This window comes from Corythoichthys intestinalis, chromosome 17, assembly GCF_030265065.1.
Source record: "Corythoichthys intestinalis isolate RoL2023-P3 chromosome 17, ASM3026506v1, whole genome shotgun sequence".
NCBI lineage: Eukaryota > Metazoa > Chordata > Actinopteri > Syngnathiformes > Syngnathidae > Corythoichthys > Corythoichthys intestinalis.
The window spans coordinates 27,380,107-27,402,386 of NC_080411.1; the positions used below are offsets into that span (position 1 = coordinate 27,380,107).

At 39.5% G+C, this 22,280-nt stretch overlaps 1 protein-coding gene across 2 annotated transcripts in view; it reads left to right on the forward strand.

Annotated features, from left to right (window-relative positions):
* Positions 1–22,280, forward strand: part of atp2a2b (ATPase sarcoplasmic/endoplasmic reticulum Ca2+ transporting 2b) — a 28,280-nt gene continuing 6,000 nt past the window's right edge. For both annotated transcript variants that reach the window (XR_009061102.1, XM_057818971.1), the window contains exons 1-14: positions 1–645; positions 877–894; positions 966–1,048; positions 5,361–5,465; positions 7,284–7,422; positions 17,192–17,272; positions 17,939–18,024; positions 18,718–18,873; positions 18,971–19,112; positions 19,974–20,140; positions 20,916–21,004; positions 21,098–21,200; positions 21,282–21,413; positions 21,535–21,654. Coding sequence is in view for 1 of the 2 variants with exons in the window: in XM_057818971.1 (XP_057674954.1) it covers positions 528–645; positions 877–894; positions 966–1,048; positions 5,361–5,465; positions 7,284–7,422; positions 17,192–17,272; positions 17,939–18,024; positions 18,718–18,873; positions 18,971–19,112; positions 19,974–20,140; positions 20,916–21,004; positions 21,098–21,200; positions 21,282–21,413; positions 21,535–21,654 (1,539 nt within the window). In the remaining variant the exon portion in view is untranslated. The remainder of the gene's footprint in view (positions 646–876; positions 895–965; positions 1,049–5,360; positions 5,466–7,283; positions 7,423–17,191; positions 17,273–17,938; positions 18,025–18,717; positions 18,874–18,970; positions 19,113–19,973; positions 20,141–20,915; positions 21,005–21,097; positions 21,201–21,281; positions 21,414–21,534; positions 21,655–22,280) is intronic.

Below are 22,280 nucleotides of genomic sequence, written 5' to 3' on the forward strand. Positions count from 1 at the left end.
CGGACACCGAACACCGCATTCGACCCACACGCAAACTGCACCGGACAAATGCAATTGGTTGCGAGGTGGACGTCGGTGATTCCGCAATAATACACAGGCAAAGCAGGCTAGGACTGTGCTACAAGACAGCCGCATGTTTAAACTATCCGACTGTAAAGATTACTCGAGCTTCGTCGCATAAACAGTAAGAGGGCGGATATTTACGTCGTCAGTGCTATGAATTTTCCGTCGAGGGTTTCTGGGGAGAGCGAGCACAGCGCTACCGGCGAAATCAAGCCACATCCGAATTGTTAGCTTAGCTTCGGTGGCTATTTAGCACCGTAGCCGTTAATTCGGCCACTCGTAGCAGGCACCTGCTCGCTGTTGCTCTGTGTTAAACCCATATACACTCAGTTCCGGGGTGAAAAGCGTCCAAGTGTATTCATTTTAGTAGTTAAAAAAAAATAAAAGCGAAGAAAGACCCTGTAAGGTCGAGGTCGGAACGGAACCCATATAGGCAAACGGGTGTCCTCGAGTGGCCGTTCATCATGGACAACGCGCACACAAAGACGGTTGAAGAAGTTTACAGCTTTTTTAACGTGAACGAGAGCACTGGCCTGAGCTCGGAGCAAATCAAGAAACAACGGGAGCGTTACGGACCCAACGGTAAGGACAGCGGCTTATTATAAGCACTTGCCGTGTCACGCAACGTTGTATGGCCCGTGTTTTTGGCGGACGTCACGTTTATGAAACTGAGGGTGACGTCACGGCGTGCGTAATGAAATACTGTAAACGATGGTTTGACTCATTAATGACTGGTTATTGTCCGGCTTCTGTTGTTGCGTGATTGCCACTGATAGCAATTTAACCTTATTTATCTTTCTCTGTTCTTTTTAGAGTTGCCAGCAGAGGAGGGTGAGTAGACGATTGGCTTATTTTTCCAATTTTTCGATTAATTGTAATTGTTAACTTTTTATCCTGCAAAGGCAAGTCCCTCTGGGCGCTCGTTGTTGAACAGTTTGAAGATCTCCTAGTAAGGATCCTGTTACTGGCTGCCTGCATATCCTTTGTAAGTATTGCTCTTATTTATTTTGCACTTCTGACTTAACACTGTTTGTGCAAAGGATGTAGAATGGAGCTGTCTAATGGTTACAAACTACTTACAAGGATTGTTGAGGTAACAGCTGTCTGACCAGGTTATGATTGAAATACACTTGGTAGGAAATGAAAATGTACATTACTATATGCCAATCATGTCCTTCTATTTTGTGTGGGGGGTAAACAATCGTATTTAACATAAGATTTGTACAAGCACTCAATGTACCTCAGTTCAAGGAGCATCTTTTTTCCCAGAAATGGTATTCAGGATTATATTGTTAGACGGTGCATTCAATCAAAATCGTTGAAGTTGTGTGCCATAAGATAATTGTGAAAGAGGTTTTTCCAGCAATATCACAATTACACTGACAACTAATCAATACATTGATTGGTTGCATTGTTTGCCTCAATTTTAGCCCCTCAACAAAAATATTATCAGATTTCTGAAGTCTTGGTTTGTAACAGCGCATGTTACAAACCAAACTAGTAATGGAATAATATTCAGTTTGTTCATTTTCTGCAATTCTAAATCTTAGGGATGGAAATGGACCCTTGATGCCAGGCCCAAAATTCCGACAGATTGCATACCTTGTGCATAAACGTTGTAGTATATTGAGTTGTTGAGTAGTTGTAGTAAATTGACAAATGCTACGTCAAAGTAAAGCTAAGAGAAGAACACAGTTGATACATTTGTATTCATAATTCATGTTTTTCTTATCACTATTTTTTGTGCCATTGCTCATTCGTATTTGTTATGTCAAACTGGTTTTTCACTTGTTGATGACATATTGATCAGATGTCTACAGATGATAGTTCATAGGGCAGAGATCAAATACATATACGATTTATATTTACATATGAAAAACGCCCAGGTCGAATTTGAAAACATCGGAATTTGACTGTTCATACAGTTTTTAACGTCAGATACATATCGATTATGGGCAAAACAATTTTTTTTAGAAATGGATCTTCCGTGTGAATGTAGGCATTGAGCACCCACCAGATTCCTAATAGGTTTGAGGTCAGGTCTCTATTGGTCACATTTCAACAGAATCAGAACTATTAAACATATATTATATAAGAAAATAAAAGATCATGTGCTCCACACAGCCTAGTACACACTGAGGCTACATCTAAACTAGGACAGATAATTTTCTCCAGGGTATTTTGCCGACTATTTTTATACTTGTCCACACTTCGTTTAAGGTGCGTTTAAGGGCCCCATTGCTTCTGCAAGGTACGCCTGGATTTGCGCAAACTACGCATGCGTAAAAAGCAGAAGCCTCATGTGTTACGTCATCGCCCATGTGGTTTACCTCTGAACCAAAACTCATTTCTCGCCCACAGCAAATTTTGAAATTACTACACCTTCTAGGCTGTCATTGTTTTGTGATCACTGTTTTTTCCGTGATCGCAATCGAACGCATCACGCAGGAGCGAGAGTGGAAGGGAGAGCACGCTCGGCTTTTACGAGCAGGAGCAGAGTTGTGATTGAAAGAAATCTTCATAAAACAACGAAAGCCTGACATCATTACTTGGGATGTTACAATCGATGCTCAGCTGCACTCTCACCACTTGGAAAATAACAAATAGAAGCATATGTTGTGGCGCTGGGTATCTTTCCTGGAAGCCGCAACCAGGCTGCTTGTGCTTAAAAATGGCGATCCTGGAAGTGTCAACAGTTTTGACAGGCAGAAATGTCTTGGAAAAAAAACTGATCGTGCGCCTCTTCGACTGGGGGTACCACGCAGGTCACTTTTCGGGGTTTAATTTTCCTCTATGCATTTTTATATACAGTACTTATGTTAGGTCGGCATTGAGTTGGGAGGGGCCAGCCCCGCAGCTGGCTGATGTGAGACAACTCGGGGGAAACGAGCTCTGTAAAAAACTCATCTCCACCTCATCCGCGATGGGAGGACCCCATATGGGGACTGAATTGAAGGTTATTATTGAGACGTAGTTTGAAAGTTAAAGAAAAAATCGCGGAAAAGAAAAGAGCAGGAATGCCACGTCGTGATCGTCCGCCTCCATTGTTTACATGCTGTCATACCGTACTAAAAACATCGACGGCATGACGTCCCTTCATGATCCGAATGTTGTACGGAGACAGCAGTCCATATTAGGCGGCGCGTAGGCGGTGGGTAACATTACCCGCTTTTGTTATCCGTCTAACAACTAATCCGGATAATAGGCATACTTGTGTGGCCGACATGCCGTATAGTCCATCTAATTACACTTTTAAGGCTATTATCCTTCCTAGTGTAGACGTAGCCCAAGACACACTTTCACAGTTTTCAGATACCTGAATTGCATGGATGCATGTTTAAAAAAAAAAAAAAAAAATCGCGAAGTTCAAACAATATCGTGCAGGACTGATATACTTGTTAGTCTTGTCTAGGCCATAGTCTGGAAACACTGGTGTCAGAGGAATTATTTTCATTTGGCACAAATATAAATTCCAATTTTTATTTTTATTTTTATTATTATTATTATTATTATTTTTTTATGACAACGGAAGAAAGACAGGATTTATATGTGGATCATCTGAAAACATCACATACATTTGATTCACAGACCAAACCCTTTTAAAACAAACATAAATCTTGATAGATTAAGTTTGAGTGCTGCAGAGTGTATTCGAAAGAAGCCAGATGAGTTTTTTGCACTTAATGCAAATCAAACATAACTATGACACCTGAGTCTGTGTTGTTTCACAGCAGTGATGTTAACACAAGGCAAGTAGGGTTTTTTGTGATTGGGAGGGAAAGTCTGTCACGTTCTTAAATCGGTGAAAAGATAACAGGCATCTCTGTCATTGAAATGTACAGCCTGTTTACATGAGGGCCATTGAAGCCTGAAGTGGCTGATACTTAAGGTACATGAGAAATGGTAGACTGATAATGAAAAGGCGGCAGATGGTCATTACAATGGTTGAGCTAACACCAAATTGAGCACATCAGTGAAAGGATATGCAATTATCAATTTATAACGGATGCCTTCTCATTTAATGTCTTGTATAGTTTGTAGATGACACTCAGAAATATAAAAAAATCTCCAACTATTTGGTGATTCTTATTGCCATTTTATGTCCTCCAGCCATGTCATCAAATTTCATTTTGTCCACTACATACACATGAAATAGATGTAGTTCCATCGTGTTGTTTGGACATCGTGTTTCGTATGTTTTTGGAATTGCAAACCCCACACAAATGTCATGTTTCCTACTGACTTAGAATCCCTTCAAACAGGGATTGACCTATGACTGTATCATCTTTACTCGTACACGAAAAAGTACTCTTACACTACAATTTTGTTGAAGGAAAATAAGTGAATTTATTCTTTGCCATTGCCACTATACAAGTATAACAGACATGGTTTAATTAAAATAAGTTTTAATCGAAATATGAAAATGTAATGGCTGTGGGTATCGGTACTCTTTATCAGCTGTATAACCCTAACATTTTTCTGTCACACTTGGTGCCGTTCCCACTTTCTAACACCCGTTTCAACATGGCTTCATTTAAAAAGTTTTTAAAGTAAGGTAGGTGTGTGACTCATCAAATAAATAAGTCGTCCGAGTAACCTTGTATGATGTAATGTGTATTTAAGTGCCTTGTGTTCTGTTAGCTATAGAATGAAAGGGGAATCAGTTTTTCACCCAAAAATTCCTTACTGTTATTTTTCTCAGGCATCAAAACTGGCATAACATAACCACACTTGAAAATTGTCAAATGCTAAGTTAACATGTTAACCACCCATTTTTGTCATTCTAGTAATGCTGTCATTAATTAGAATACTGTTGTTTTTAAGCGGCATGACTTGCTTCCGCGTAATGAGGTAATAGGTGTAATATGTTCTTCAGATATTATATGTATTCAAGAAAGTTTAAAGATTTGTTCTCACGCTATTTTTCCTCATTTGAATTAATATTGCATACAACTAACAGATTAGGAACAAACCTTCTCCCTTGGGGAAATAGGCCCTTACTCTAGGCTTGAGGTCATTAGGCTCGCACAGTTTTTGACCTAAATATTGCGAATGAAAATGCAGATGAAAAACAAGACAATCCTCAGATAACTAGTTTTTACCCCAGAAGAGGGGCTTAGGTCCAGCACTATAAAATAAGTGCCAAAATATAGACTACACAATAATCTTTAACTACATTTATGCATTACCTGTGCAAACACCCGTTTTAAATTATGTGGTCCTTTCCAATTTTTTTACTTGTTTTTCGCCGGCACATATTTTAGGTGCATCTAATGCTTGTGTTTCCTTCTTTTCAGGTTTTGGCCTGGTTTGAAGAGGGGGAAGAAACAGTAACTGCCTTTGTGGAGCCTTTTGTGATCCTACTTATTCTCATAGCCAACGCTGTTGTAGGGGTCTGGCAGGTAAATACACAATCAACGAATAGCTTATGTTTGAACAAATGACAGTAATACTGTAGGATTGGAAGTAACACAAATGAACTAAACATTGCTGTATGCATTTGTCTTTCTGTGTTCCTGCTTTTATTATTTTTTTAATGGAATGTTAATAGACTGGTACAGATGTTAAACGTGATGGCTGTCTGTAACTAATGAAGTTGTTACTTGTTCTGACCTCTACAAGTCTTCACAGTTTCAGTTCCTCCAAATCATGTCTTATTTCCCTAAATATGTTGAAACTTTTGACAAGAAAATAAGGCAACCACCCATGAAAAATGTTTATAGGGAAACAAAGGAAAGCAAATTCATTTTGCGTTGACTCCTCAATGGAACAGCCCAGAAAAGAACTAAGAATCATTCATGGGGTTGGCTGATTGTGTGAGCAGTCTTGCGACAGTAGATATGTGGATTAATTGGCACTATTCTTTTATTTTACTTTGTTGTGTACACAAGAGTGGTAATTATTTATTGTTCACCCTTGTTGTTTTTCTGATTGAAAAAGCCTTTGGCTTTAACTTTAGCATTTTCAATGTCTTAAGCTTGGATTTTTTTTTTGAAAGATTGAAAACTATTATACCAAGAAAGTTAGCAAAATCAAATACACTTGCAAAAAGGTATGCATGTGATTAATCTGCTCACTAGCTTGACAGTGACTCTATATTATTTGGTAATGTTAGCTTGACTGTTTGCATAATCTGCTGATTTTTTTTTTTTCTATAAATACGAAAAGTTAAACAAATTGCTCAATGAATTATTAATGATGGTTGATGTTTGTTTTCTATAATCAATATATGCCCAACTCTGTTGAGCATAAAGTGTGTTTGACTAAAGAGCTTTTTTTTTTTGTTTTCAACGCTCTTTTGGTTTGAAATGCCTTTTAATTTACAGTGGTACCTCTACATACGATCACTTCGACACACGATCTTTTCGACATCCGACGTAAAATTTGAGCCGCCATTTGTTTCTACATCCGACGAGTTGCTCGAAATACGACGACATGACAGCACTGCAAACGAACGCACGGTGGATTTTCTTGTGTGAGAAATCAACACAGTTTTCAAAAAAAGTTGATACAGTTGGAGAAACAAGGAAAAAAGTGATGCTTACCTTTGAAATGAAGATGCAAGTTATAGAAAAATATGAGCTTGGTGTGCGCGTCCCTGAACTGGCTCAACAATACAGCTCCATGGTCCTCTTCCGACCACCGTTCGCCACTATTTATAAGTTAAGGTGACAATTATTATTGTGGTAACATTGCCAAGGAAATCGCCAGCTTCGTCACGTTTTTATCATTTATTTAAGAACTTATCCAACACAAAACGCCCATTGTCTTAAGCAGTTGACTGCTCTCAAGAAAACGAAAGTATTATCTCTACCGCACCGACCTATCTCACCGTGACGTCAGCTTCGCGGTGCGTTCAGGGACAGTAAAAAGTGTCCGCCATATTAGAATCCAATTCGTTACATTATTTACAGGAATAATTATTAATTCTTCTTCTTATTATTATATTATTCTGACTTATTTATTTATAACTTATTTGTTTTTCTATGTTTAATTGCCATTTGTAACAGTGCCAGCAGTATTTATTAAGAATTTAGTGTATGTTTTTAGGCTTTGGAACGAATTAATGGAATTATAATGTATTCCTATGGGAAAATCCTGCTCGACATACGACCATTTCGACTTACAAACAAGGTCCTGGAACGAATTAAATTCGTATGTAGAGGTACCACTGTATTTATTTTTTAATAATATTGTTAACGTCCCATTTCCCCCACCAGGAGCGAAATGCAGAAAATGCAATTGAAGCCCTTAAGGAATATGAGCCAGAAATGGGAAAGGTCTACCGTCAGGATAGGAAGAGTGTCCAGCGAATCAAGGCCAGGGATATTGTACCCGGAGACATTGTGGAGGTTGCAGGTAAGATTATCAAGAGAAAAACTTTTTTTTTTTTTAAACCTCTGCAATAGGTAATACAATCTATACAAATTATGGATAAAATTTGAATGCAATGATGACGTGCCAAATTTCATTTTTTAAAATTGACTGATCAAAGTAAGGAAGTTCCCAATTAGCGATAGATCGATTATCGGCCGGGCCCATTATCGACGCCGATATTTGGAAATTTGACCTATATCGGTATCGGCCTTTTTTTAATCCGACAGGCCAGTATGAAAAAAATTAATTTAAAACTGGGTTAAATTATTTTAGTTATATTGAAATGTTATTTATTGTGACAAAAATCAGGACGTTGCTATTTAACTTTACAAGAGGTGCTGCTGAGCCTGAGAACTTGTATTTTTGTTGTATTTTCTTTAGAAAAATTTTAGAGCGCTATTTATTTAACCTTTTATTCAACATTATAAGAGTTGTGTGTGAGTCTAGGAAATTCAGGCACTTCTGGAGCTATTATTTTCCATTTATGTGATTCAGTAAGCATGCTTTAGGCATTTAAATGTAGTTCAGTGTTTGCATTATTCACATTTTTTACGCCAATTTTTACACTTTTACTGCAAATGAATATCGGCTCAAATCGGTCATTGGCGCCTCTAACTACTAATCATATGTATTGGTCCTGAAAAACCTAGATCGGTCAAACTCTCGTTCCGATCCGATCACGTAATCTGGCTGATCGCGCCATTTTTCAGAGGATCGGAATCTGGTGAGAAGGATAGGGTTTGTAATAAAAAAATATATATATTCATGTTTTTCTGCTTCATGCTCGTAGAGTGTCACAGCCTCTCACCCTCCCTTCTGCTAAGCAGTGTGGCCAAACTGTCCAGCTTGTGTTTGGTACTTAAAGTTAACGATGACGATGACAGGTTTGGAGCTTTGATCTTACCAGAGAAGCTTGGTAGCTTTACGATCAAAGGCACAAATCTGTCAATCATCGTTAAACGTGCATAAATGTGCTGTGGCAACTCACAGTGTGAGAGCCTGTTGTCTGCAGCGTGAGCAAACTCGCTCAATGAAGCATTCACTAAGACAAGCATTTGTTTACGTTATTCTTGTTTAAAATAATTCACATAATGAAGGCGGCACAGTGGGACAGTAACATGTTTGGAACATTTGTTAAAAAATTATTTCGGTATCGGATCGGGACACTGTATTGGCAGATTCTCAAAATCATGTGACTCGGACTCAGCCGCAAAAAATATGTGATCGGGGCATCCTTAATCAAAAGTTTAAACTGAGAATATATATCATTCTAAGGGAAATCATTTTTTACTTTAAATATTTTTCATGATGTCAACAAATTTAAAAAAAAGTTGGGACATGTAGCAATAAAAGGCTGGAAAAGTCAATTGTACATATAATGAACAGCTGAAAGACGAATTGCCACCAATTAGGTCTATTGGCAACACAATTGAAGATGAAAAAAACTCAAGAGTGGCAGTGTCTTTCAGAAGCTAAGATTAGTAGAGGAAAGAAAAATGTCAGTGAAAAAAACGCCAAGATTTTGAACTTTGAAGTTATCATCCACAGTGATTGCATAACATAATCCAAGGATTCAGAGAATTTGGAACAATCTCTATGCGTAAGGGTCAAACCCGAAAAACCAAACTGGATGCTAGTGATCTTAGGGGCCTTCAAATGTCGCTCTACCGCAAACAAGAATGCTATAATAAAGGGAAACCTAAAAGTGGACTCAACAATATGTCCAGAAACCGTTGTTGGTGAACAGAATCCCCCGAGCCATCCGGTGTTGCTAGCTGCAACTCGGCAGTGCATAGAAGAAGCCATTTCTAAACAGGACCCAGAGGCGCAGGCGTTTTTCTGGGCCAGCGGTCATTTAAATGGAGTGTGGCAAAGTGGAAACTCTTCTGTGGTCAGATAAATCATGATTCAGTTCTTTATGGAGGAAAAAAGAAAAGCTAGGTGTACCCCCTAACATGGAAATCAATTTTGTAGTGCCCTGTCCAGTGATGATAAAACGTCCTTTGTGCCTCCTGCTGGAAAACACTTTCATATATATGAGCTTCTGCTCTGGAATGCTGTATATTTATGCATTTTAAATATCCTTGGATCTTTTATAGGTTATTTTTAGATTATTATTGGAAAATCTTGCAACAATAATTGATGGTGTATTTATTTGCTCATATCACCTACCGCATCAGCAAAGTTTATTTGTGAATTTAATCTTTCCATTCACAAAAAGAACAGTCTCTCTCAAGGGCTTTAATGACCCAGTGAAAGGTCGTTGAAAGTTGCTGGTCTACGTGCTCGGTCTCCAAGAAGCATCATGGAACAACAAAATCTTTCCCATCTTGGTCTCACTAGGCCTCCCATGCTCAGTAGTTAGGTGATGGAGTGAGCTGCACAGATATTTTTATGATTGTGTTGTGATCTGTTATGTTTTCCTGTAGTCATCCTTGAGGTGTTTTTTTCACTTTTGAAAAGACCTGAGTCATATGCAGTTTTAGTTAATCAAATCATGCATTGGTGTCATGATTAGATAATCTTTTGACAGATCGGCAATAGCGTGTTGTTCATCTTGTCTATCGGTCTCTGTTCAGTGATGATGTCCAAAGTAGTTTGAAGGTAGGCAGGTGGTCATGAAGATTCTGACAGCTACCAGTATAGCAGTTAGCTGGCCATATTTGGCAAGGCTGATACTACTATCTAGTCAAGGAATTTCAACCTATAAAAATTTGCTTTGGCATTTTACAGTGAGGATACTAAAGCCGTATTGCTTGATTGGATGTTTGTTCATTAGAATGTTAGCATGTGTGCTAACAAAAATTAGTCCCACTCTGTCAATCCAGTAGAACATTTGCAACTGATGAAAATAGTTTTCCCATTTTTGGATGTGTGTTTTGCAAGAGTCATTGAGCCCAATTCCACTTACACCCCCCTCTCCCACCCTCTCATTTGGGCGCTTAAGAGGCTGAAGGAGTTTTACATGTCTGTTTTTACTGTTCATACAAGACTATGTACCCCTTAACATTCCAATTTTGCCCCCTAGCTCCACTTTGTTAAAAAAAAAGATAAAAAGACTTGATACCAATCAATTATTCTGGATTTTTTAAACGTACGTGCTAGCGGTGCAACGGTTTGCGGTTCAAAGCCGAACCATACGGTTCGCCCCGTACGGTTCAATACGCCTTAATGAACCGCGCTTTTTCGGTTTTGCAATTAATGTATTCCGAACGCTTGTGGAATGAATTGATCGAGCTCTGTGTGCCTGTGTGTGACGTGAAGCACCGCTGTGGAGAAATTCCCGCCCCGCAAGTAAATGTCGGATCGCTGTCAAGCACCTGTGTGATAGAAGCCGAGTAATGCCCTCTCTCGCTTACGAGCGAAGTGAAAGTGAAACAAGAAAGAAAACAAATAGCTATGGTGAGCAGAGGAGTGGAGAGACCGAATTTTGAGGAAGCACCGGCTTCTTTCAAATCTGCGGTGTGGCAACATTTCGGTTTCCCCGTGGTCTACAATGCGGAGGGAGAGAAAATATTGAAAAAAATAAATAAAATTTGCAAGCATTGCTCAGCGCTTGTTCCCCATGCTAATGGCAACACTTTTATAACATGACTCCGGCACCTCAGCCGGCATCACCCACAGATATCACTTTCTCAGGGCAGGACAACCCCGAAGATGACACCAGTGAAAACACACGGCAGGCTTCATTCATTTATTTGCAACGCTTGACCCGCGTTACATTGTTCCCTCGCGGACATATTTCTCCAGCAACGTAATCCCCGACATTTATGAAATGGCACACAAAGCCATCGAAGATGATTTCGCTAAAGCACATAGTTCCGCCCTGACCACTGATAGTTGGACGTCCCGTGCTACAGAGTGCCACTACCTAACTGTGACGGTCCACTATAACTCATACCTGTCAAGTTGTACGGTCTCGTCGTAATTTGTACAAGTGAGCACTGATTTTTAAATGTGTACGCCGTACATTACGTTCAATATCTGCACGTTTTTTTTTTTCATCCGTTCGGATTTGGTCACCATTTCTGCAAAGAGACAATGTTCGTTAATAACTTGGTTGAATGACGCGAGAAAAGTCAGACACGGAGAGGGAAGAGTGTTTGTTGAGACGCTGTAGCAAACACGATGCTGGGCTGGGTGGCTCCAATATTTCCTGCCTGTAGCAGACAGCATACAATCTACGCCTAGATATCTCATGCATATAGAACTACATGTGAAATGAAAGACTCAGTAGCGTTAGTAAACAGCCGCCATTTTAGAGCAATAAACTTCTCAGAATGGCTCTGTTGTCGTAAACCTTCGGAGCGAACCGAAGCAACTTTTTATCTAAAATACTCCTAAATCGACAAAATCTTGACTTGAGTCTATCTTTAAAGGATGAAACAGTTTTAAAATTTTCACATGTCGAAAGTAGACAGAAAGTAACTTGTGCAAAAACGGGAGTAATTTTAACAACTTTAACGGTTGATTCACAACATTAAATGACCTCCACACGTAGCAAAGGTCATGTATCACCAGTTACTTTGCCAAGTAACTTTTTTACTACTGTGTGTATATTTCAGTAGTCAGCCACTACACTAGCCAAAGAGCTAAGAGGCATTTTAACAGTCGAAAATATTTACATTTTAAGTGTTTATTTCATTTTTTTCAAAGCAAAGTAAAGGCAGGTTTAAAAAAAAAAAAAAAAAAAAAAAAAGCCAAACCGAAACCGTGATCCCAAAACCGAGGTTCAAACCAAACCGTGGGCTAACTGAACTGTTGCACCCCTAGTATGTGCTCAGGATCAAATAAACATTGTATTTCTTGATTTTTTGTTATTGTAATGTGATGTTGTACAGTGTGCTTGAGTGGCAAGAAAGGTACCTAAAAAATGTTTTGTAATTTTTTATGCTATGTTCACCAAGTCATGATTTTTTTCTCAAATCCGACCAAGGCCTAGTTAGTTGGTGGCTATAAATAGAATATGTATTCGATGCTCCCCCTCATCCTCATGAGAAGTAGCGGTACAGATAATGGAGGAATATATTGGTTGCAAGTGTGCAGTATGGACACTCACATTGGGCTCATTCAACCTGTACGTCATCAAAAAGCAACAAATTGGATGGCAAGCTATTCTTGCAGTAATAGCCTATATGCCACGGACCTCCAGCCAAACTTCCGTGCTGCACTACGCCACTTCTGCCTATCGCTCTCTCAAGCGAAATAGCATTGTTTTTCACTCTCGTTACTAGTAGATTTACCTCACTTTTTTCTCAAGGACATGAATTCAATCATAAAAACGAACTGTTATGCTTAAAACCACAAAGAAGGATAAAGGCTTTAAGCTTTATGGCTCAAATTGCATTTACAATTGACAGTAAGGTAAATTTAAAATACACAAAGTTAATTTAATCCGCGCACTTCACCTATCTAGCCTGAACTTGTATCACTTGATGACAAAGAACCTTATATTTTGAGCCGAGCATGCAAGTCTCCTGCAGACTTGCATTTTCTTCTAGTGCAAGGTCGGATCGGAACGCACATTGTAGTCATGGTCAGTTAAAATATTTTCTTGGCCATGCATGTCGTCCTCGTCTTAGGGAGGTCTGAATACGCTCCCAAAAACTTGAATGCGTGACAGAGTAATGTTTTGACTCAAACAACACAGGGATAACTCAAGTGTTAAACAAACACTGTCAGGTTTGAGCTGCTTGCTCCAGTATGTCCTCTTTAAAAGAAAAAAAAAATCACAGCTACACATGCGGTTGTCGCATGTGATAGGAAATTTGTTTGTACAGATAGCCATGATCCACATTTATTGATCTCCTAATCTCTCATATCCTCAAAGCAAAAAAAGAAACCTCTGCACTGTTATATATTTCTGTTAGATTTGAAGCTAGGTTTATGTACACCTAGCTTGGCTAAAAAGAACACGCAGGAAGTCGATGTAGCTTTTGTGGAGGTTGGTAGCTGCTCCCCCCAGCTGCTGTGATAGCAGCCTTCTTTATTCAGGGGCAAACAATAGGATGGGACGGGTCAGGAAAACAACATAGAACATTGAATAGAATACATAGACTACATGGGTGGGACATGGCTCAGAACAAAGGAAAGGCTAACTAGACAGAAGTTATCCTATCTGGTAACTAACTATAAGGAAAGCATAAATGTTAACTATGCACAACAATTCCAACAATTTCCTAGAAGCCTGACACATACAGTGGGGAGAACAAGTATTTGATACACTGCCGATTTTGCTGGTTTTCCCACTTGCAAAGCATGTAGAGGTCTGTAATTTGTTTCATAAGTTCTCTTCAACTGTGAGGGACGGAATCTAATACAAAAAAACAGAAAATCACGTATGATTTTGAATAATAAATTTGCATTTAATTGCATGAAATAAGTATTTGATACATCACAAAAATCGAACTTAATATTTGGTATAGAAACCTTTGTTTGCTGTTACAGATACCAAACGTTTCCTGTAGTCCTTGACAAGGTTTGCACACACTGCAGCAGGGATTTTGGCCCTTTCCTCTATGCAGATCTTCTCCAGAGCCTTCAGGTTTCGGGGCTGCTGCCGGGCAACACGGACTTTCAGCTCCCTCCTTAGATTTTCTATCGGGTTCAAGTCTGGTGACTGGCTAGGCCACTCCAGGACCTTAAGATGCTTCTTACGGAGCCACGCTTTAGTTGCCTTGGCTGTGTGCTTTGGGTCATTGTCATGCTGGAAGACCCAGCCACGACCCATCTTCAGGGCTCCCACTGAAGGAAGGAGGTTGTCAGCCAAGATCTGGCGATACATAGCTCAATCCATCCTCCCCTCAATACGGTGCAGTTGTCCTGTACCCTTGGCAGAGAAGCAGCCCCAAAAAATGTTTCCTCCTCCATGTTTCACAGTTGGGATGGTGTTCTTGGGGTTGTACTCGTCCTTCTTTTTCCTCCAAACACGACGAGCCGAGTTAAGACCAAAAAGTTCAATTTTGGTCTCATCCGACCACATGACCTTCTCCCATTGCTCCTCTGGATCATCCAGATGGTCAGTGGCAAACTTCAGACGTGTCTGGACATGCACTGGCTTCAGCAGCAGGACCTTGCGTGCCTAGTAGGATTCTTATCCATGACGGCGTAATGTGATTCCGATGGTTTTCTTCGAGACTGTGGTTCCAGCTCTCTTCAGGTCATTGACCAGGTACTGCCGTGTAGTTCTGGGCTGATCCCTCACTTTCCTCATGATCAGTGATGCCCCACGAGGTGAGATCTTGCATGGAGCCCCAGAACGAGGCAGATTAACCGTGAACTTGAACTTCCATTTTCTAATAATCGCTCCAACAGTTGTTACCTTCTCACCAAGCTGCTTGCTTATTTTCCTGTAGCCCATCCCAACCTTGTGCAGGTCTATTATTTTATCCCTGATGTCCTTACACAGCTCTTTGGTCTTGGCCATTGTGGAGAGGTTGTAGTTTGTTTGTTTGAGCATGTGAACAGGTGTCTTTTATAAAGGTAACAAGTTCAAACAGGGGCAGTTACTTCCGGTAATGAGTGGAGAACAGGAAGGGTTCTTAAAAAAGAACTAAGAGCCGAAATATTTACTAGTTGGTAATGTATCAAATACTTATATATGCAGTTAAATACAAATTTATTATTTAAAAATTATACAATGTGATTTTCTGGATTTTTGTATTAGATTCCGTCCCTCACAGTTGAAGAGAACCTATGATACAAATTACAGACCTCTACATGGCTTGCAAGTGGGAAAACCAGCAAAACTGGCAGTGTATCAAATACTTCTTCTCCCTACTGTATGAACACAGAAGTACGCACTATACGCGCTCATCTAAGATTATTTCATCTGTCTTGTCATGTTGACAGATTCAACTCAAACCAATATGCTGAATACCGGAAGTATACAAGTCAGAGAAAAAAAGTTAGCCAGAAGTCCCGTCTTCTCTGTGGCATAACCTATTGATAGTGAAGATTAGGAGTGGGAACCTCTTGGTACCTCACGATGCGATTCGATTTGCGATACAAAGCTCACGATAACGATGATCTGACGATATGGCGATACAATGATTATCGATACATTGGTCAGGAAATCATTCTAGGATATTCTACAAACAACTAACAAACAGAAAAATAAGTTTCTGCTGTGAATTGGAAAGAGTTTTATCAATAGTAGACGTCCAATCCATTTGAACTGGGAGGGTGTCAGTGGATGAACATTTGTTCATTCGCTGCCATCCTTCCCACTTCAAACGGATTAAACGTCTATGGCCGTCAGTTGCAACCAATGCCAGGCAATGATTAATTAAAGTAATTTGGGGCCATTTAAGTTCATTTACCTGTTGATTTTCAGTTACTTCCTGTTGATTTTGGGGTATTTTATGGGTCATTTCCTGTTTATTTTTAGTTACAGAACAGGAAGTGACCTGGGAATCACCCAAATGAATAGGTAGTGACTCAAACTCAACAGAAAATGACTTGTAAATGCCCTAAAATGAACAGCAAGTGACCTGTAAATGCCCTGAAAATCGGACAGAATGACTGTGAATATTCTGGTTTCCAATGAACAAACGTTCCCAGTCTAAATGGATTGGGCGTCGAGCACCGTTAATGCCGCCTTAGAGTTAACAGACACTATTATGGTCAGGGGTGCACATATTTTTTTGCCCAGGTTCTCAGAGGAGGACCTGGAGATGTGACTTGGTCCTCATTGAGCTTGAGAGCCTACCCACCTGATGCGATAAAATTATGACAAGTTTTACTTAGAGCCAATTACCTTTAATTAATTATATTAACAATTAATGCTTGATTAACCTCAACTGGCACAACAAGATTGCAATTACTTCGAAGTGAAATTTAAAGAAATAAACATAAATGCACTAATTCAAAATAATGTGGGAGCCGCATAATGCCCTTTAACTCCAAGCCTTTGTAAAAGTGGGATGTCTTCCTCATAAGAGCTCATTGAACGTGCATGTTTAGCTTTGTGAAATGCGAGCAAAAACACGTTTGTTAGTGCATGGCGCTGTTCTTCATTAACTTTATTCTGCCACTTGTCCATAGGGCGAGTGGGGTCCTGTCTGACATTGATAGTTTGCTTAATTGCCACATGCTCTGTTTTTTTCGTGCTTTTCAAAGTTTGGATGGCTGAAATTCTTTGACTCTACATAAAATGCCCTGCTCTTATGAGCGACATTGGGATTCTCACGGCAAATTTTGTACCACATTTCCGTGCGAGCATCATTTGCTTCTCGCCATGGTACCTCCTGCAGCCACTTTTCAGCAAAAGTCCTTTTTTTCGGTAAATACGGTATCGTCTCTGTTGTCTGTCTGTCTTTTGACGGGGGTGGGGGAACACGGAAATAATTACTCAGTGGGGCCTGCCTCTTTGACATTTTGAGAAGTGATTTTTTAGTGTCCGCCGCAAATACAGTGGTAAGCCATCGGTACGCAAAAGCGTATGGAAGCCTTTGAGGGCCAGCACGTTTGTCTACGTCCAGTACGCATGCGCGCATGCGGACCACCTCTGTGCACCGCTGATTATGGTAGAAGATTTTGGTAGCGACTTGTTGGTTCCTTCTTATTTATTTTTTAGACATTGACACCTTCTTAAAACGATATCTCGATTCCTGGCAGGAGCATATCGATAACCTTTTGGGATACAAATTATCACGATATATCACCATTTCGATATTTTGTCACACCTCTAGTGAAGATCCTTATCCATAGTGATGCTAATGATTTTCTCTGCATTTCTTTTGGTCCATAGTTGGTGATAAAGTACCTGCAGACATCAGGCTGACATGCATCAAGTCAACCACATTGAGAGTCGACCAGTCAATTCTAACAGGTAAAGCAAATTGTCCACTGGTTTTCTCACAAATATTAAAAAAAAATCCATTCACACTCCCTTCAATTTAAACACTGCGGAAAAAGATGATTAGTCTCCCTTTCACGGACAGATCAAATAAGGTATCATGTATTCATGGCTGTACAGTCAATACAAAACAATCAAGTCTGAGAGATGGGGATGAAAGGAAGGCTACAGAGAGGAAGCTGTGGGTGGATAATTTGGACGTCAATGGAAAATGTTCAAAGTGGCGTAAAAGGATGGATGCTGAATGTGAGAGGAGTTTTATGTGAATCAAGGCCTTAAATCTCATCCCTTTCCTACTGCCCTAATTGGTTGTGAACTCCTCTGGGTATTTTTAGTGTTTCAACTATTTTTCCACTGCTCTTCTTTTCTCCATTCATGGCCACGTAACATTCAGACGCTGCCTGTAGCACCCTATCAGAACATGTACAGCCCCTGCTGAGTTGATAACACACAGAGTTCAGTAAAATCATCAGATACTGTCCCAGCTATCATGCACCCCCTGCAAAAAGCGCCAGTTGATGGTTGTCATGCATGCTTGGACAGCTGAGAACCGTGCAGTGCAGGCAAAGTGTCAACAAAGCACAGCCACTGCTCATGTGACCTCTCACTGCTGCTTTTTACGTTGTTCCCTCTGTGTAGGAGAATCTGTGTCTGTTATCAAACACACTGACCCAGTGCCAGACCCCCGTGCAGTCAACCAAGACAAGAAGAACATGCTCTTTTCTGTAAGTGACCTATGAGCTTTTTGTCCCATTCTCATCTTATACAGTACAGTGGAACTTCTACATGGACACTCATGCTATTACTGTCACAAAACATCTGTTTTGTACAGCTGTACTCTGAATATTGAGTAATGCATTCCTAATCCAAAGTCATGGAATAAAAATAGACTAAAACTACGGTACTCGACCTTTAATGGTGTATCACAAAACCAGGATTGCAGAGAGGCAAAAAGTGGCCTGCAAATAATTGACCAGCACACTTCATTTAGTGTGGATTTCTAAAAAAAAAACACAATTTGCATACAAAATAAAATGAAACTCACTGCAAACCTTGACACTGATTAAACTTAAAACATTTGAACACAAAAATAAACCTATTACTGTGTATTTGCAAAATTATGTCACGCAAATGCCTTCATTAATTTGCTAATGACAAAGTGTTATTACTGGGTGGGGGGTACTGTGTGTTGTGCTCCACTGTGCTGACCTCTTCAAAATACTTCATTTTAGTAACAAAGCAGCACATCACTTACACCATTTATATTTGGAAATTATTATTTAAAAAAATAACCTACTGCATTTTTACTACCAGTTATTCCGTTTAATAGCTCAGTGCAAATTGTGTCATTGTCCAAATATTTCTAGGCCTAAGTGTAGTCACTACACAGTTGATGCTTAATTTTCCTTTTCTTTCAGGGCACTAACATTGCAGCTGGTAAGGCTGTCGGTGTGGTCGTTGCTACAGGTGGAAACACTGAGATTGGTAAAATTCGTGACGAAATGGCTGCAACGGAGCAAGAACGCACGCCATTGCAGCAAAAGTTGGATGAATTTGGACAGCAGCTATCTAAAGTAATACATTCATGTTCAGTGGTGCACAGTTTCCGTCTCATTATACTGTAAATGTAGCAAATCATTTTATGAATTGCCTTGCCTTTAATTGTTCCAGGTTATTTCACTGATCTGCATTGCTGTGTGGATCATCAACATTGGACATTTCAATGATCCTGTCCATGGGGGTTCTTGGATCCGTGGGGCTGTTTACTATTTCAAGATTGCTGTGGCTCTAGCAGTGGCAGCGATACCTGAAGGTAAGCTTTCAAGTTTTCCAAGTCTGTGTTTTTCAACCTTTTTTGAGCCAACGCACACTTTTTTCCCCTTTTAAAAATCCCAACCCACACAACCAGCAAACAAAATGTAAAAATGAATGACTGTATCCTAAATTAACAACATAAAGTCTTGTACTAAATAGGAATTGGGCAAAAACATTGATACCTGGGTCTATTGTGTTGGAGTAGGTACTAATACATCGCTAGTGAAAGTTAATCCCGCTATGTTCAATTTTTCCTTTACATGGTGAATCCCAATGAAAGCTAGTTTTCACTAAATTTCCTCACACCGAAGACTTTCCGAAGTTTCCATGGGAAAGAGTCTTGCTTACTCTTCACCCCCACTTATACTTAGACCTTCATCTAGGTCAGAATTTTAACCATGCCTTTTTAAAAACAAAAAACAAAACAAAAAACCTTACTATCGCTGTTACCGTTATAATTTCGCTCTTGGCCAGCCATAATGCTGCTGTTGTCACCAGATACATCATCACTAAACAAAGTATCTAGCTATCTTTTGCCACCTACTGAAATGGAACAGCATTACATGATTGCCAACAATTGGACAGCACACTAAGCAATGGCACATTTGCGGACTCATTAAAAAAAAAAAAATCTATATATTAATCGAGTCATAGTGAATGATTTTCCATGGCACACCAGACACTGTCTCATCAGTGATATGCTGCAGCACACTAGTGAGCCGTGGCACAGTGGTTGAAAAACACTGCTTTCAGAAGTGTTATGGCCATAATTAAATAGAGCCCATTGGCAAGTTTTATATTTAATATTATTGTACTTTATTTGTGTAAACTAACAAATCAATCTATTGTTTCTCTTCAGGCCTGCCTGCCGTCATCACCACTTGTCTGGCTTTAGGAACACGACGCATGGCCAAGAAGAATGCCATTGTCCGCAGTTTACCCTCTGTGGAGACCCTTGGTTGTACATCTGTCATCTGCTCTGACAAGACTGGCACACTGACGACCAATCAGATGTCTGTATGCAGGGTAAGAAGCAACATTAAACAAGGGCAAACCATGAATGTAAAGCCTTAGTGTATAGGTTACATTTATGTTCTATGTTGGTGTGTGTAGTAGTTCAAGATGAACAAATCCTCTTCTTCATATACATTTTCTAATATTGGTGTTAAGCAACCTGGCTTGCTTTTAGAAGACTGGTCAGGAAAGAGAGTTCAATGAACACATAGATAACCTCCTATAAGATCTGTGAGGGAAAACCTTGTTAAAAATGAATTCTCACTTTTAATAATAAGGCTGCTTTTGGATTTCAGAAAGAAATTTTACACAGATTAAACGTCAGAAGTTGAATTGTCCGTTTTAATTTAATTAGTTTGTTAAACCTTTTGAATTTCATCTATTTTTACATTCATAAAAGAATATGTTGGTCATTTGTTACTGAAGTAATTTTATCAACTTTCTTTTATCATCAGTCTCCTCATGCATGGTCTGTCAGGATGTTAATTAGTATGCAGGAGTTGGTAACTTGCAGCACCAGTTGCAGCAAAGTTGCATAACTGACCTTGTGCGAAGAGATACCCCTTCCTCCCGTGTGTCTCGCCTTTTCTTACTCTTTTCTGCCAAACCAAAATGTTGCAATACCTGAAAATTTCAATGTAATATGACTGTCGGTAGGAAGGCTGCTGACATCTGGTGGATACTCTGTCAGACCCAGTGGCCTACTGCAAAACATCCATGAGTCTGATTACAGATATATTGATTTTTTTTTCTGACATGCTAATACTTAATGTTTTTTGTTTTGCAGATGTTTATCATTGACCAAGCTGATAATGGTCATTGTTCCTTAAAGGAATTCAGTGTTACTGGCTCTACATATGCTCCAGATGGAGAAGTGTGAGTCTTGGGTGCATTAAAACAAGTCATCCACGTAAATTAATATGTTAAAGCTCACTTGCTAACTGGTTGCTCTCCTATGTATGAATTTAGGTACCATGATGGCAAGAAAGTAAAATGTTCCAAATATGATGCTTTAGTGGAGCTGGCCTCTATTTGTGCTCTCTGTAATGATTCCTCATTAGACTACAATGAGGTGGGTTTTTAGATTAAATCTACTCATGCTCTTCCTTATGTGATGGAGGCTGTGATTGTTATTTTCTTTTACGACTTCCAGACCAAAGGTTTGTATGAGAAAGTGGGTGAGGCTACTGAGACGGCTCTCACATGCCTGGTGGAGAAGATGAATGTGTTTGACACAGATGTTAAAGGCCTTTCCAAGATTGAGAGGGCAAATGCCTGCAATTCAGTATGTAGCATTTATTTCTGCTATTTTCAAATTACAAAGACTGAAATGGCAAAGTTGTTTTGTTAAATGAAAATACTGATTTTCTGTGGGTATTGTTGTGATGTGATAATGAACCATGCAGGTTATCAAGCAGCTAATGAAGAAGGAGTTCACATTAGAATTCTCCAGAGACAGAAAGTCCATGTCTGTGTACTGCACCCCCAACAAAATTCGATCATCTGCAGGCAAAATGTTTGTTAAGGTAAGGTTAATGTTAGACATAATTGCTTACTACCCAGATAACGTCGAGACCATACAGTGCTATGAAGAAGTATGAGCAACCCTGATATTTGTAATTGGCAAGCTCAGTTAAATATATCATATAACAGACAAACGGTAATATTTAAGAAATATTATTATTATTATTTTTTTTAATTACAGAAAGTGCGGTAATTAAAAGATGCTAGGCGCGTAAATTTGGGCACCCTTGTTTCTTGAAATGAATAACTTTTAGCAGTAGTTATTGGAGCACGCATCTTATTTGGTAAACTCATTGACCTTTGACCTACATACACAGGTAAAGGCAATCATGAGACACTATTTCAGGTGGCCATTTGAATCTTCTCGGAAGAGTGGCATCACGGGACCCTCAAAACAACTCTCAAATGACCTGAAAACAAAGATGGTCCAACATCATGATTTAGGGGAAGCATACAATAAGCTACCTCAGAGATTTCAGTTGTCAGTGTCTACTGTGAAGAACATAGTGAGGAAGACTACAAGCACAGTCCTAGTTAAGGCCAGGAATGGCAGGCCAAAGAAAAAACTAGCAGATATTATTATTATTATCATAGCAAATTTAGCAGAGACGAAGAATGGTTAGATAAG